General features: G+C 39.1%; 1 protein-coding gene across 2 annotated transcripts in view; it reads left to right on the top strand.

Moving 5' to 3' along the window:
* mettl25 (methyltransferase like 25) overlaps positions 1 to 16864 on the top strand; it is an 87645-nt gene that overhangs the window by 27185 nt on the left and 43596 nt on the right. For both annotated transcript variants that reach the window (XM_043709683.2, XM_043709685.2), the window contains exons 4-5: positions 8119 to 8748; positions 14721 to 14874. In XM_043709683.2, coding sequence (XP_043565618.2) covers positions 8119 to 8748; positions 14721 to 14874 — 784 coding nt within the window. The remainder of the gene's footprint in view (positions 1 to 8118; positions 8749 to 14720; positions 14875 to 16864) is intronic.

Below are 16864 nucleotides of genomic sequence, written 5' to 3'. Positions count from 1 at the left end.
GTGCAATATTTATCTATCATTCAACATCACAAAAAAGATATGAATATTATCACATTCTGTTTTTGGGGTTTTGCAGTGTGGCTGCATAATTTCCTACATTATAATACTGACTGCACTTCAGAAGTATTTAGTGGTTGTAAAGAATCCTGAAGTCATGAGAATGTAAATACTTTTCTATTTTTAATTCTAGATGATTCAGTGGTGATAGTTGTTTGTAATGGAAGTGAGGGGTGTGGTGCTCTTCATTTGTACCCAATCAATTACTGGGCCCTGTTTGGTCTGCCTTAAGAATTAATGCTATGTTTTGAATCTGTGTATGTATCTCCATTTCATGCCTTATCCATTGAAGGAAAATTAGTATGTATGAGTCAAGGGAATTTGGGTTGTGCAACAATTGTGGCCTTGTCAATTATGCCCATATCCCAAGAAAGAACAAGAAAAAAAGAACTCAATAACCATATTATGTAAATTATAGAATCTATACCATTGTTCAAACTTAGCAGCTCCATGGACTCAGTATTTACTTGGTGTTTCCTTCCAAGGAAGCTCTTTTGTGGCATCAATTCCTTCATGTTTTGGGATACACCATCTGTTTTACTCCGTGCCTGCTGTTAGGTGTCAGATTTGATTATAAAAATAACAGTTCTAGCTACCTAGGCAGTGTTATTGTTACATAAAAATTTCCCCTTGCGGTATGTTTATATTATTTTTTGAAAACCATGCAGTCCCACAATTTTGTTAGTACCTTCTACATTACAGTAAAGTCATACTAATTCCCATTTTTCATTTGTATCAAAATACAATCTATAGGTGTGATAGGTTGACTAAAACTCTGAAGTAGAATGTGAGGATGAAGGCATGCAATTTGAACAAGACCTGCGCAATGCCAGAAAAAGGAGAGAGTGCTGAGCATTTTAAGCAGAAACCAGAAATAAAAACATTGTAGCCCAGAAACTTTGCAGGTGAGAGATTCTGTGAGGATGGATTATTTTTTGATGGAATTCATTCTCAGGATTTAAACTCCACTTGCATCAAACCACATGCTGAGGAATTATCAGTGTATGTTAATTGGTCAGCGAGCTACTAACATTCTATTTAAAGTCCTTGTATAAGTTTCCAGATATTAATTTTATAATTTAAGTACAATGAAGTCAGATTTTGTACTTTACCAACTTACAACATGGTATCAAAGATTATCTTGATAGACTTGTCTTGAACAAAATTAGTCCCACACAATGACCTATTATGTTCTTTGAGGTACTCTTGAACAAATATGCAAAAAATAATTTGATTCATAAACCTTATAACCAGAAACAGTTTTTCAAATTAATACACAATCTTCCAAATAAATCTGGTAATATTTATCTAACTGTTATTTTCCTTAAAGACAATGGTTCTAATACCAAACAAATGAAAAATATAGAAGAATGGAAACAATGACATAAACTTGCATGGTTTAATTATATGGATATAAGATTCCTGATCGAGACTGTTTTATGTCAGAGTTTTGTTGATAATGACCTTTGATTCAACTGTAGTTAATTTTAATGCAATGTTATTTTTCATAATCTAAGGTGTTCCAACTCCTTTCTGTGCCACCCCAGGCTCTCTATTTCTGAGAGTTAACTAATTTTAAATCCAAATATACAACATACATTTAACCTTTCCAACAGTTTTCTTTATTGTTTCCGAATTGAATTTCAAATTCCCAAATGTTGTGGTTTAATCGGGTTACAACTGTTTCAAGGATGTAATGGTTCCATGTACCATGCTGCACCAGAACAAAAACAAATTAGGGGAGCATTTATGTAATGTCTTTTAGGTAGCCAAATGTCCTAAGGCATTGTTGGACATATACTTTTGTATTGTGTATTTCTAATACTTCAGTTATTTTGGGAATATCGTCCATGGTGTCAGGTTTGCTGACAGACATTGACACAAACCAGTCCTTGATCCCCTCAGCACAGCATTTAGATGATGCTGAAGGCAGGAACTAAATAATTGGTAGGCCATTTAAGATTGAGATGAGGGAGCATCTTCAATCAGAGGGTGCTTCATTAGTGCAATTTGCTACCACAGAAAGCTGTGAGTATATTAAAGAAAGAGATTGATAATGTTTTAGATATTAAAAGGCATCCAGGAGATTACAGAGAAAGCAGGGTTATGGCATTGAGATAGAGGATGAACCATGGTCAAGTGTCTTGAGAGTTGTTGGAGCTGTACCCATCCAGGCAAATGAGGGGTATTCCATTACACCCCTGACCAATGTTACCACAAATCATTTTTCTGCTCCATGGATCTTTAAGGGCACAGCTTTTATAAGTAGAAGCTTATGCGTTAGCCCACCTTATGGCCTCCATGGAACCTTCTAGTGTTTGCAATGCACTTTAGAGGGAACATTGCTTTTGACTTGTTCCTTTTAGATGGTGGATGGGTTTTGGGGAGTCAGGGGGTAAGTTACTCACTGCAGGATTATAAGATTGGGCAATCTAACGCAGTGTTGAATCACAGTTTAAGCAGTGTTGAATCACAGTTAAGGTTTCTTAAAAATCTCTAACTCTTGTAAGATTTCCCTTTTGAAGGAATTAATGGTCTGAAGATATTTTTGCACAACATGGAAAATTTACCAAGACTGGCAAGCTGTGTATCTCGACTATTCTAGCTTTTTGAAACTTTAAATCTTGAAACTAGTTACGTTGTGAATCCTTTTATTATGTGGCTAATGATTGGGGTTACTATGAAAGATTTCAACTTATATATTAATTTAGACACTTTGAAACCAGTTTATTGTCATTCAGGTCATTCAGTGTGACATTGATATGTTGGTTAAAGCCTTTTTTTGCTTTTTAAAATCCTTTATTGGGATGTAATATTGCTGGCAAGGCAAACAGTTGCCCATCTCTAATTGCCTTTCAGAAGGGAACCATTGCAACCATTCTGGTTCGGATACACCCACAAAGCTGTTAATAAAGAATTTCAGGGATCTTGATCCAGTGAAAGTGAAGGAAATGTGGTCAGCATGGTTTGTGGCTTGAAGGGGAACTTGCAAATAATAGTGTGCCCAGGCATGTGCTGCCCTGTTCCTCTAGGTGTTGAAGTTATGGGTTTGGAAGGTGCTGGAGAAGGAGCTTGATGCTGTGCATTTTATGCTTACTATAGTATACACTAAAGCCACTGTGTGTTGTTGGTGGAGGGAGTGAATGTTTCATTTGGTGGATGGGATGCTGATTAAGCGCATTGCATTGTCTTTGATAGTATTGTGTTTCTTGAGCATTTTGTGGAGTTGCATTCATTCAGTCAAGTGTGCACTATTCTATTAAACTGCGGCCTTGTTCCTCAGAGATATGTATTCCTTCAATTCCAGTTTATGGTGCAACCGTAATTTACTTTGTCCCAACAGCTGTCTGGATCAAAGTTCTGAAATCCCATGCTTAAACCTCCTTACTTCTCTTACTTTAAGATGCTTTGTAAAACTTGCCTCTTTGACCAAGCATTTGTTCACCAGTGCTAATATCTTATGTGGCTCAATGTCAATGTTTTCCATATAATACTTCAGTAAAGTGTTTTGGGGGTAATTTTACTTGTTAAATTTGCTGTATTAATACAGGTTGCATTGTCTTCCTAAGAGGAGAAAGTGAGGTCTGCAGATGCTGGAGATCAAAGTTGAAACTTTATTGCTGGAACAGCACAGCAGGTCAGGCAGCATCCAGGGAACAGGAGATTCGACGTTTCGGGCACAGGCCCTTCTTCAGGAATGAGCAGAGAGTGTTCAGCAGGAGAAGATAAAAGGTAGCGAGGAGGGACTTGGAGGAGGGGAGTTGGAAATGTGATAGGTGGAAAGAGGTCAAGGTGAGGGTGATAGGTCGGAGTAGGGTGGAGGCGGAGAGGTCAAGGAGAAGACTGCAGGTCAGGAAGGCGGTGCCGGGCTGGAAGGATCCGGCTGAGACAAGGTGGGGGGAGGGGGGATGAAGAAACTGGTGAAGTCCAAGTTCATCCCCTGCGGTTGGAGGGTTCCCAGTCGGAAGATAAGACGCTCCTCCTCCGACCGTCGGGTTGTTGTGGTTTGGCGGTGGATGAGTCCAATGACCTGCATATCCTCGGTGGAGTGGGAGGGGGAGTTGAAATGCTGTGCCACAGGTTGGTTGGGTTGGTTCGTCCGGGTGGCCCAGAGGTGCTCCCTGAATCGCTCCGCAAGTAGGCGGCCTGTCTCCCCAATATAGAGGAGGCCACACCGGCTGCAGCGGATGCAGTAGATGATGTGGGTGGAGGTGCAGGTGAATCTGTGGCGGATATGGAAGTTTCCCTTGGGGCCTTGGAGAGAAGTGAGGGGGGAGGTGTGGGCGCAAGTGTTGCACCTCCTGCGGTTGCAAGGGAAGGTGCCGGGAGTGGTGGTTGGGTCGGTGGGGGGTGTGGATCTGACAAGGGAGTCGCGGAGGGAGTGGTCTCTACGGAAAGCTGATAGGGGAGGGGAGGGAAATATATCCTTGGTGCTGGGGTCTGTTTGGAGGTGGCGGAAGTGACGGCGGATGATGCGCTGTACATGGAGATTGGTGGGGTGGTAGGTGAGGACCAGTGGGGTTCTGTCCTGGTGGCGGTTGGAGGGGCGGGGCTCAAGGGCGGAGGAGCGGGAAGTGGAGGAGATGCGGTGGAGGGCACCGTCGACCACGTCGGGGGGGAAATTGCGGTCCTTGAAGAAGGAGGCCATCTGTGTTGTACGTATTTTGAACTGGTCCTCCTGGGAGCAGATGCGGCGGAGACGAAGGAATTGGGAGAATGGGATGGCGTTTTTACAGGGGGCAGGATGGGAGGAGGTGTAGTCCAGGTAGCTGTGGGAGTCGGTAGGTTTGTAGTAGATGTCCGTGTTGATTCGGTCGCCTGAGATAGAAACAGAAAGGTCTAGGAAGGGGAGGGAGGAGTCCGAGACTGTCCAGGTGAATTTGAGGTCGGGGTAACATACATATACTATGTCTGCTTTTTAGTTTTCTTTTAGTATGAGTTAGTTTGTTAATTCCTATCCTCAACAATGCACCCAATACAACATGTGAAACAGTGACCAATCCTCAACCTAAAAACAATGTTAATCTGGCAACTTGTCTATCTGAAATTGACAGCATCCTTGGAATCTTTAGTTCACTATTTTCATTCCTTCCCTAAGTCTAGCTTTCCATTTGCACACACAGCTGACTCAAATTTGTGCTTAATATTTGTTGAAATTAACCACGTACTGTAATATAATGTGCTACTTTGGTTTGGTTGAAAAACATTTGAAAAATTTTTGAATTTTAGTTCTGATTAGAAGAAGTTTAATAATGTGAAATAGAATACAGATTGTGGGATTGCTTTTAGAACTTATAGAGTTTGGATTTCTTTATGTAATATAGATAAGTCAACACTGTGGTGGTTTTAGTACCATTTAACTTTTGACTGTGAGAGATTATCATGTCTTCCTGAGATCTGCCGCTCTATCATTAACCCAATTTCACACACTCTTACCTTATATTTGACAAATTTGATTGTCAAAATCAATTTTTATTGAACTGAACTACAGCTTTATTCAATCTGAGAAAACACCTAATCAGTTGCCAAAGAGGAAGTAAACATGGAAAGTTCCTGCTGTGAACAGTTGTGAGGGAAACTTTTTATGCTGCTGTTTGTCTTTTTTTTGAATGAGTAGGCTTTCATCACTCATGAGGATTAAAACAGTATTCCATGGAACTCCATTAAGTGCCTTCTATAAAGCACGCAACATTTTGTTTCCCAGTAAAATGTTCTACCCCCACCACCGCCCCACAAAAAAATCCACTCCATGATATTATACTCATTTTGTGCTATACAGTTTTATAGCTGACATCCCAGATGATTTGGTTACATTTACTTGTCGTATGGACTCAAGCACTTTCCGTGGACTCTAAAAAAAAGAAAGCTGAGAACTTTTTGTCAAGACTTTTCAATATATTTTATGAAAAAGAATTCAATATAAGGCAGTAATTTAATCTCAGAGGCCCTGCTGAGAATCAGGAACCCTCAAGCTTCACCCTTGCGGTTTATGATGTGATTAGAATGGCTTGATTGAATTACTGCCTTGTAACTGTGTTACGTGTAGTGAAGTAAAACCTGATATCACTGCAGTACAAATCATGTAGTATAATGGAACTTTGGTTCAATTGTCACTGCTTTCCGTCTGAATGTTCCACAACTGTCTTCACTAATGCTATGTTTTCCTCACAAAATTTCATAATATCAAAAATAAGCGCCATATACCATTAATGACAGTTAATCTGGCACAGAAGCAGATTTAGTATGTAGTCATGAGCAGGAATTATATGTAAGACTGTTTCCTTCTGCAATATGTGGTCATAATAATTAGTCACATTCAACAAATGAACACTGTTTATTTTACCAAACTTTTAAACATTTTCTTCATCACTCATTTTGAGTATTTGTGCCCTTTACCTTTACAATTTCTCCTTAATGTCTTCCTGCCTTGGGTGACACAAAAAAGTAATCCGAACTATAAGTGGAATAGTCTTCAGGTATATAACATGAGTGTTCCACATTTTCATTTTGATACATGCTTTGGTCAGTGTTGCAGGATTGGCAGAAGGTTAGCACAAGATGTCTAATGTGCTGTAATATAGGCGTTCGACCTTCTCAACTATCTTTTCCATCAATTACTCTTTGAATTAAAAAATGTAGATGAACAGCTTGCATGAATGCTTTCATTTATTCATCATACAGTTCCCAAACATAAAACACTTTACATATGCACATTTGCTCATTCTCAAGCCTGCATTCTGTTGATTTTGCATCTAAAAATTGCTTTAAAATTAATTTAAATATGCATTTTTAGTGTATTAAAGCACTGAACAGGGAAAACTATGAACATAATCTTTTAAGTTTACACTAATAATCCCTATTTTGAATCTTGTTGGGCAAATTAAATGGGGATCCAATTACCAAACTGCAGCAATATAACCAAAAATGATTATTCACTATATAGTGTAATATACATTATATTGATAGTTGCTGTAATGTTCTCAGCTATTATATACCGAAGCAATAGCAAATAAGTATTTGAAAGAAAGTATATTGTGCCAGCTGGCTGTCCCAAATATAGATATTCTATATATATTATTATTTATTTGCCTTGCTGTCTTACTTTCTTTCTATTACTTTGATGTTGTCTTGAGAAAAGAGATACAAGATTTGACAGGAGTGACAGTTAAAGTTTTGATTGCTGGTATAATTGTAATATGCTTAAAATCCTGTCATCATTTAATTTTCCATTGCAGAATTAAGTTACTATGGGCAGGGTTTTCAGCCACTGATGAGAGATGGTCATATAGGCAAAAAAAAAGGTTTTGCTGGCAAGCCAGTTTGCTAGCTCCATCGTTTACTCAGGACATTCTTCCAGAGATAGGATCAGTGGTTAAAAGACTGCAAATGGCCCAGCTCCATGTTTTAATTTGTAAGTTTAAGAAGTTGAAGATAAATACTTTCAAAATGAAGACTCTTCCTCTTTCTCTTTTACCTGGAACTGCAAGTTTGTTTTCATTCTGAACTGGAGGACCTCCTATTAGTTCAATCAGTTTTGCGAGCCCTTCTGCTGCCCTTAATTGGTGCAAGTGACTGTTTCCCACATGATGTGCGGTCATGGCCCCACTGTCAGGGTCACATCCAAAAAGGTAAGTTCCTGTCCAATAAGTCAGCTGGTTATTTGGGAAGGGTTAGCATTGATAATGTTTATATATGTTACAGTCTAAGGCATAATATTGCACAGTGCTAATTGTCCTGTCTCAGTTCCAGCTTGATGTATTAATAATACTATTTTAATATTATTGCTACAGATGTGAATGAAGCTAATATTTTATTTATTAATGTAAGTTTTTTATATTTTTCCAAATGAAGCATAATGCTTCATATTTCAAGTATTCCTTTGTGTCCAGTATGGAGCACAATAAGAAAGGAATTACATGAAAAGAAAACATGAAAATGTTATTCAGTTATGAATATACATTTGGATTGCAATTGACACTGCTTATCTCAGGGTATTATAAATTGCACTGTTGTTTTAAATTATGATAATGAGCTTGAATGTTTTGTTTTGATTTCCTCCAGGTAATTGATATTGGATCAGGAAAAGGATATTTGAGTTCTTACTTGTCCATGCAGTATGGCTTGAATGTGTATGGCATAGATTCTTCTAGTACCAACACGAGTGGGGCAAATGAAAGGAACAGAAAATTAAAAAGATATTGGAAGGTTTACCAACGTCAAACAAAGCGTCAGAACCAACGCAACTCTGCACCAAAAAATCTGGAAGAAGAGCCAACAAATAATATGGAGAGTTTTGAGGAAGCCAAGGAACAAATTAGCATTGGTGGGGAGCAAGAGAATAGTCCACAAAATCAATCAAGCCATATACAAACTCCTGTTATGGATACTTCCTTAGATTTAGAGACCAGCGAGAGAAGTAACAATGTTGTATCTGCACATTTTGTGGGATCAATAGAAAATGAATTTGATGGCACTGACAATCTGTTTCTGGAATTTCTGTCAACTGATGCAGTGGAAATGAATTCACTGTCAAGGAAAAAAAGAGATCTTGATGATAAAGAGAAAGAGAGAAGGAAAACTGCAGGTTTGGATGCGAAAGCAAAACAAATCAAAGAAGCTAATCTCTACTCTCCATTAACACTGCATGTTACTTCTACAACTGAACTCCAAGACATCATTTCTGACATAAAGGTTAGCCTTCCTTAGTCAAACTGCAGTGTATAAATATAGAATGGGTGGCTGGTTTATTCAGCTGGCACAGACAAAATGAACTGAATGATCTTTTTCTGTGCCATAAAGTTTCTATGGTTCTACTGTCTTAACTAATATCTTAAGATTGTGTGGGTGACAAATTGGGTTAACATACTCTTCATTCAACTTTGGAACCCAGTTTAAATTCAGCCTACAATGACGACTTAAAGGCAACTTTTTCAAATAGCTGCCACTCAAAAGCAACCACCTAACCATTCTAAACCCAATTTTTAGCACTTATCCAATAACCTAGTATGTCCTGGCATCACAACTGTATATCTAAATATTCCTTAAATGTTATGAGGATTTCAGCCTCGACCAGCCTTACAGGCAGTGAGTTTCAGATTCCTACCACCCCATGGATGACAAAGGTTTCCTCACACCCTATCGAAATCTTCTGTCCCTTAAATCTATGTCCACTGGTGTTGATCTCTCCACCAGGAGAAACCTTTGTTCTTGGCTATATCCTTCATAATTTTATACATCTCAATCATGCTTCCCTTAGTCTCCTCTACTCTAAGGAAAACAACCCCTATCTATCCAGCTATCCAATTTATCTTCATAACTAAAACTCTCCAGTCTGGATAACATCCTAGTAAATCTCCTCTTGCACCCTCTCTGGTGTATTCACATTCCTCCAGTAATGTGGATTCCAGAACTGCACATAATATTCTTGGTGTGGACAAACCAAGTGGGCGGCACGGTGGCACAGTGGTTAGCACTGCTGCCTCACAGTGCCAGAGACCCGGGTTCAATTCCCGCCTCAGGTGACTGACTGTGTGGAGTTTGCACGTTCTCCCCGTGTCTGCGTGGGTTTCCTCCGGGTGCTCAGGTTTCCTCCCATAGTCCAAAGATGTGCAGGTTAGGTGAATTGGCCATGCTAAATTGCCCGTAGTGTTAGGTAAGGGGTAAATGTAGGGGTATGGGTGGATTGTGGTTCGGCTGGTCGGTGTGGACTTGTTGGGCCGAAGGGCCTGTTTCCACACTGTAATGTAATCTAATCTAATCTGTAATCTAATCTAAACCAAAATCTTATACAGTTCTAACATAACCTCCCTTCTGTTAAACTCTTTGCCTCTCTAATAAAGTCAAGTATCTCATATGCCTTCTTAACCACTTTATCTATCTGTTCTGATCCCTTAAGGCACCAGTCGACCCTATGATCCTTTGTGTTGCCCAGGTCCTACTGATCATCATATATTCCATTGTCCTGTTTGACCTACCAAATGCATCATCAGACATTTATCCAAAATGAATTCCATTTGCCACTGATAAGCCTATCTGACTAGTTCGCCTATATCCTCCTGTCATCTAAGACTATCCTCCATCCCAATTTTTGTGTTATCTGCAAACTTATTGATTAGTCCTTCTGCTTCAAATTCAAATTGCTTATATATGCCACAAACAGCAAGAACTCCAAAACTGATCTCTGTAATCCCCACTGGACACAGTCAAAAAAACATCCTCGACCATCACTCTCTGCTTTCTGCTATTCACCCCATTCTGTATCCAATTAGCAAAATTTCCTTGGAACTCTTGGACTTTCGCTGTTAGTCTCCCATGCGGGGTTTTATCAAAAGCCTTGCTGAAGTCCAAGTCGACTTTATTGAGTGCACTGACCTCACTTACACTCCTGGTTACCTCTGAAAAAGTCAATCAGTTGGTCAGACATGACCTCCCCATACTGATTGTTCTTGATCAATCCCTGCCTCTCTAACTGCAGATTAATTCTGTCCTTCAGAATAATTATTCCTTCCATTAGTTTCCCATTGAGGTTAGACTGGCTACCCTACAGTTTCCTGATTTATCTCTTGCTCCCATTTTGAAAAAGAGTAACACATTGTCTGTCTTCCAGTCGTCTGGCACCTCTCCTGGGCCAAACAGGAATTGAAAATTATTGTCAGGACCCCTACTATTTTCTCCCTTGCCTCACTTAACAGCCTGAGACACATTTCATCTGGCCTTGGAGATTTATCTACTTATAAGCCTGCCAGACCACTCAGAGCAACCTCTCTGTCTATGTTAATTTCTTTAAAATTATCACAGTCCTTTTCCCTGATTTCTGTACCCAAATCGTCTCTCTCACTAGTGAACACCAACACATAGTATTAATTTAGAACCTCACTAACATCCTCTGGCTCCATGAACAAATTGACACTGTAATCCTTAATGTGCCTTACGTTTTCCATATGTATCCTTCATTTAGTTTTCCTACTATTATTCTTTTATGCTTCCTTTTTGTTCTCTTAGTTTCCTTTTTAAGTTTCCCCTTGCACATTCTGATCTTTTGCTGGGTTTCTGCTATTTTGAGCCCTTGGTATCTGCCATAAGCCTCCTTTTTTCTCTTTATCCATTCCTCTATATCCCTTGCTATCCAGGGTTCACAGGATTTATCAGTTCTATCTCTTATCTTTATTGGAACATATCGGCCCTGTACTCTCTCTATTTCCTTCTTGAAATCGTCCCACTAATCTGACACAGATTTACCTCAAAGTATCTGCTCCCAAATCGTACCTGATCTTATTAAAATTAATCTTCCTCCTCACCTCAATTTAGAACTTTGATTTCAGGTCTATCCTTGTCCTTTTCATAATATTGATTCTCATGGGAGTTACTATCACTGTCTGTAAATGCATTCTGCATTGATACTTCAACCACTTGCCCAGCTTTACTACATAAAATTAAATCCAGGACTGCCCCCTCTCTTGTAGGGCCTTAGACAGACTGGCTTGAAAAGCTTTCCTGGATGCATATTAAGAATTCCGCTTTCTATAAACCTTTCACGTTATCTCAGTTAATGTAGGGGAAGTTGAAATCCCCTACTATCAGTACCCTATTCCTTTTACACTTCTCTAAAATCTGCCTACGTCTTCTGCTTTTCTATTGTTCTTGAACTGTTAGGGGCCCTATTGTACTCTCCCAGCAATGTGATTGCTCATCTTTGGTTTGTAAATTCTACACAGCTTTGTTTGAGAAATGTCATCCCTCCTTACTGCTGCAATTGATGCCCTGATCAATACTGAGACACAACCTCCTCTTCTATCTCCTTCCCTTTCTGACCTGAAGACCCTATATCCTAAAATATCGAGCTGCCAGTTCTGCTTCTCTCTCAGTTATGTCGTCCCCGTGTTTTAATTTGTGCCCTCAACTCATCTGCAATGGTATGGTGAGTAAGTTTGTAGGTGACTTCAAAATTGGACGTGTAGTGGACAGTGGAGAATGTAAACTCAGAGTAGAATGGGATCTTGACCAGATGGATCCAATTGGCTGAAGATTGACAGGTGCAGTTTAATTTAGGTAAATGTGAGGTGCTGCATTTTGGAAAGACAAATCAGGGCAGGGCTTATATACTGAATGGTAAGATCCTGGGATGTGTTGCTGAACAAAGAGACCTTGGAGTACACATTTATAGTTCCTTGAAGGTGAAGTCACAGGTAGATAGGATAGTGAAGTAAAGTGCTTGCCTTTATTGGTCAGTGCATCGAGTATAGGAGTAGAGAGGTCATGTTGCGGCTGGACAGGACATTGGTTTGGCCACTTTTAGAATACTGTGTGTACTTCTGGTCTCCCTGCTATAGGAAAGATGTTGTGAAACTTGAAAGGGTTCAGAAAAGAATTTACAAGGATGTTGCCAGAGTTGGAAGATTTGAGCTATATGGAGAGGCTGAATAGGTTGGTACTATTTTCCCTGGAGTGTTAGAGGCTGAGGGGTGACCTTATAGAGGTTTATACAATCATGAGGGGCATGGATGGGGTAAATAGACAAGGTTTTTTTTCCCTGGGATGGGGGAGTCCAGAACTAGAGGGCATATGTTTAGGGTGAGAGGGGAAAGATATAAAAGGGACCTAAGGGGCAACTTTTTTATGCAGAGGGTGGTGCGTTTATGGAATGAGCTGCCAGAGAAAGTGATGGAGGCTGGTACAATTACAACATTTAAAAGGCATCTGAATGGGTATATGAATAGGAAGGGTTTGGAGGGATATGGGACAAGTGCTGGCAAATGGGACTAGATTTATTTAGGATATCTGGTTGGCATGGGTGAGTTGGACCAAAGGGTCTGTTTCTGTGCTGTACATCTCTATGACTCTATGACATTGTTCATCAAACTCTTTGCATTAAAATGAATACCATCTAACCTTGCCAAATGTCTTTATGCTTTAACTGGCGGATAATCTCTATGCCTTCTTGACTCCTTGCCCTCTGTTCTAATTTTGGCTTTTATCTTCCCCTGCTGATCCTTCTCTCTGGATCCTATTCCCCTGCCAATTTAGTTTAAACTTTCCCCAACAAAAACCTCCCTGCAAGGATACTGGTCCCATTTCAATTTAGGTGCAAGCCATCCACCTAGTACAGGTATTATTTCCTCCCAAAAGTAGTCCCAATGTCTCAGAAATCTAAAGCCCTCCTCATGTCTCCAGCCACACATTTACCTGTACTAATCTATTTGTTTACTCAATGGCACATGGCACTGGAAAAGTCCAAAAATAACTACCTTTTGGTTCCTGTTCTTTAACCTACTTCATTTTTCCTAAACTTCTGCTGGCAAGGCCTCCTCTCTTTTTCTACCTATCTATTGGTACCAAAATGTACCATGATCTCTGTCTGCTCGCCCCTCCCCTCCTTCAGAATGTCCTGCAGTCATTCATTGACAAGTTGAATTACGATTACTAAATGTGATACATGTATAGCCATGCAAAACACTGCCCTTAGCCAACATAATGCCGTTTGCATTAGGTTATTAGTGAATCTATATGTTAGTTTCCGTGGAATATAAAAATATATAATCAGCTATAATTAGAAGATGGTTTTCCAAGGTTTGGAGTCTGGGATTGAAACATCTTGTTGGTTGTGGAAAGTCAACAAGGCCTTCCTTCAGGTTTGCTATCTCTTATTTGCAAATGCAATATAGGAATGCCCTATAATAATTGTAGAAAATACGATTTATTTTCTTTGATGCTGTCATCTCTCAAATTGATGAACTCCACAATTTCCTAACTGGACATGTGTTGGATTCAATTTTCTAAGTCTTCAAAGCATTTAAATTACATTTGTTAGTTACACATATTACTAATCTCACAAAATGGGCTATTTATGCATCTTGAAGTGACTGCCACAAGGTCAATCTCAGTTTTCATTAAATGAACTACTAAAATTATTTCAAAACTAATATAATTTGTTCGGATGCTCTTCAAAGTTGTAAAAAAAAATGTCAAGCGACTGCCACAAGGTGGCAGATGCTTGACTTTTTTATAACTTTAAAGAGCATCTGAACAAATTATGTTAAATAGTTTTGAACTAATTTTAACAGTTCATTTAATAAATATTGAGATTCTTCATAGCTACAACACAAAGAGAAGATTTAGTCAAATTTTAGTTTCTGAATTATTGCCAGATTAGAATAAACAGTACATAGCATTACCTACATTCACTCATTGTAAAATGTGGTTGTTATCTAGGTCAAACCTTGTCAAAAGACTGCGTTTGCTCAAGGGTAAATACATTATGCAGGTAGTACTAAACTGTATAGACCCAGGGAATTTCTGGATTAGCAGCCCATTATGTTCTTCCTCACCTGGAGGAAAGGAAACAGGCAAAGTTGCAATAAAGGAGTACACTGATAAGTACAAATAAGTGAGATTTTGGCCCATGTAACTTATCCTATACTCTTTCCATGGCACGATCTTAACTGCCTGTTAAATGAGAGTATTTGCCTACTGGAAATTGCACTTGCTCGAAATTGACCATGTGAAATTAAATATTTGGGAGGACAACACTTGTAACAAACAAGAGATTTGCTAAATTAAAAATATTACTTTATCTAATATACAAAATAATCAATATTTAGAAGCCTCCTCCCAGCCAATATTGTTTTGTTCAATTTGTCATGTAGATGAAACTGCTTACTTTACAGGACTCTATGCTGGTCGGTCTGCACACTTGTGGTGATCTTGCCTCGGATATTTTGCGCATTTTCGTTACTAAACAGGAGCTTAAAGTTGTTTGCAGTGTGGGCTGTTGCTACCATCTTCTCTCAGAAGAGTTTGAATTGTCAGATGACAGCAAAGGTAATAAATACCATGTATACTAAATGAAACAAGAAACCTTATGGTATTAGCAAACTAAAAGATGAATTTAAACCAAAAGAATTGCAGGTGCTGTAAATCAGTTCCGAGGAAGGGTTACTGGACCCGAAACGTTAACTCTGATTTCTGTCCACTAACGCTGCCAGGCCTGCTGAACATTTCCAGCAATTTCTGATTTTGTAAAAGATTAATTTTATGTTTTAAAAGTTTTTAAACAAAATGAAGTGACAGGCATTTGCCTTTTGCTGAGGTATGGGGTCATGGAAGTGTATATACCCAAGGATTGGAATTTAGACTAGCAGCCAAATAGATGATATTGTTAGGGTGTTTGCATAAAACAAGAACCAGTTAAGAAGTTTCAATTGACACGTATGGACACCAGAGTTTGGAAGGCTAATAAGATTCATAGGGGAGAAAGTGAGGTCTGCAGATGCTGGAGATCAAAGTTGAAACTTTATTGCTGGAACAGCACAGCAGGTCAGACAGCATCCAGGGAACAGGAGATTCGACGTTTCGGGCACAGGCCCTTCTTCAGGAATGATTCCTGAAGAAGGGCCTGTGCCCGAAACGTCGAATCTCCTGTTCCCTGGATGCTGTCTGACCTGCTGTGCTGTTCCAGCAATAAAGTTTCAACTAATAAGATTCATATTCAAGGGTTGAGTTTGACCGGCACAAAGGCGTGGATAAGGGTTAGACGGCAAATGGATAAGGCAAGTAGTGGGATGGACATTGATACATATTTAAAAGTAGTTGACCAGATAATGGAGACAAAATAGTGCTATGTTCTAAACACGGGGTAGATTTAGATGCTGAAATTCTTAGTAGTTTGATTCAGTCTGAGATAGGGACAATGGAGAGAAGTAGAATAGAAGGAGAGGCCAAAATCATTGAAATGTTGATAGAGGTTGAAGTGGAGATTGAAGTCAGTGACTCCAGTTTCTGGATATTTAGCTAAAGGAAATATAAATTCATCCAATTCGAGGCTGACATCACATGCAAGAAGAATTAGAACTGGATGTTATTGATATTTTTGGATAAATTAAATTTCCCACATGCTGGTAAACCAACTTCAACCTCTTTGACTCTTGATGGCAGTTGTTACTTCAAATTAACATACCCAGTTACAACACACAGCTTAGTTTGGAGATGAGAAACCTTGATACTCAGTTTATTGCTTTAGCTGACCTTCTTCCTCATCCAACTGATTGTCAGTGTAATTCCTCATACATTCAAGATTATTCAGTAAAAGCTGGCATCTGCAGAATCACATCAAAGGTTACACAGTGCACTGCAAGTCTTGCAAACATGGGTATGGTCAGTACCTCGCTTATTGTGGACAGCTGAAGGGACATGTTATTTGTGATGATTTGCAGTCATTGGAACTTGTATTCTATATCACACCAGCACCAAGATTCACTTTCTTTTTTTCTCTAAAATATTGATTACCAATATTGTCCTCCACGACTCCAAAAATTTTATCTTTACTCATCAAGATGCTTTCCTTTTCCAATTTTGCCTTGCTGACAATGACTCTCATTAGCATACAGCTTACCCAGAAGGCAGCAGGCCATGTCACCCCCTTCGTAAACACTTACACATCCATGTAAAGATTTGTTGTTCCCTACTTATTCACATCTGAAAGGACCAGGTATGGTCATTCAATATTACATTTTAGTTATGATTTTAAAATTCTTACTCTTGTTTTCATAGCCTGCATAAAACTTGGTTACTCAGCCTCAGTAAACCTTCCAACCATCATCTCTGCACACAGTTATTACTTGATTAGTGCTTGTCCTTCACTTCCACCATGTACTGTAAATACTATTCTGAAACCTCCTAAAAGTTTACTTCTTTACTCAGCCTCAATTTAACCTGGAAAGATAATGTATTTCAAATGTTTGTGCAACAAGTGAAACTTATGCTGTAGCAACATGAGTGGTCACCATCAACAGGATACTGCTGTCAAACCAAA

This window comes from Chiloscyllium plagiosum, unplaced genomic scaffold, assembly GCF_037043375.1.
Source record: "Chiloscyllium plagiosum isolate Xiang-an unplaced genomic scaffold, Cpla_swu_hap1 HiC_scaffold_19, whole genome shotgun sequence".
In the NCBI taxonomy this organism is placed as follows: Eukaryota; Metazoa; Chordata; class Chondrichthyes; order Orectolobiformes; family Hemiscylliidae; genus Chiloscyllium; species Chiloscyllium plagiosum.
The sequence above is the reverse complement of the archived record's forward strand: the minus strand, read 5'-3'. Positions and strand labels throughout refer to the sequence as shown.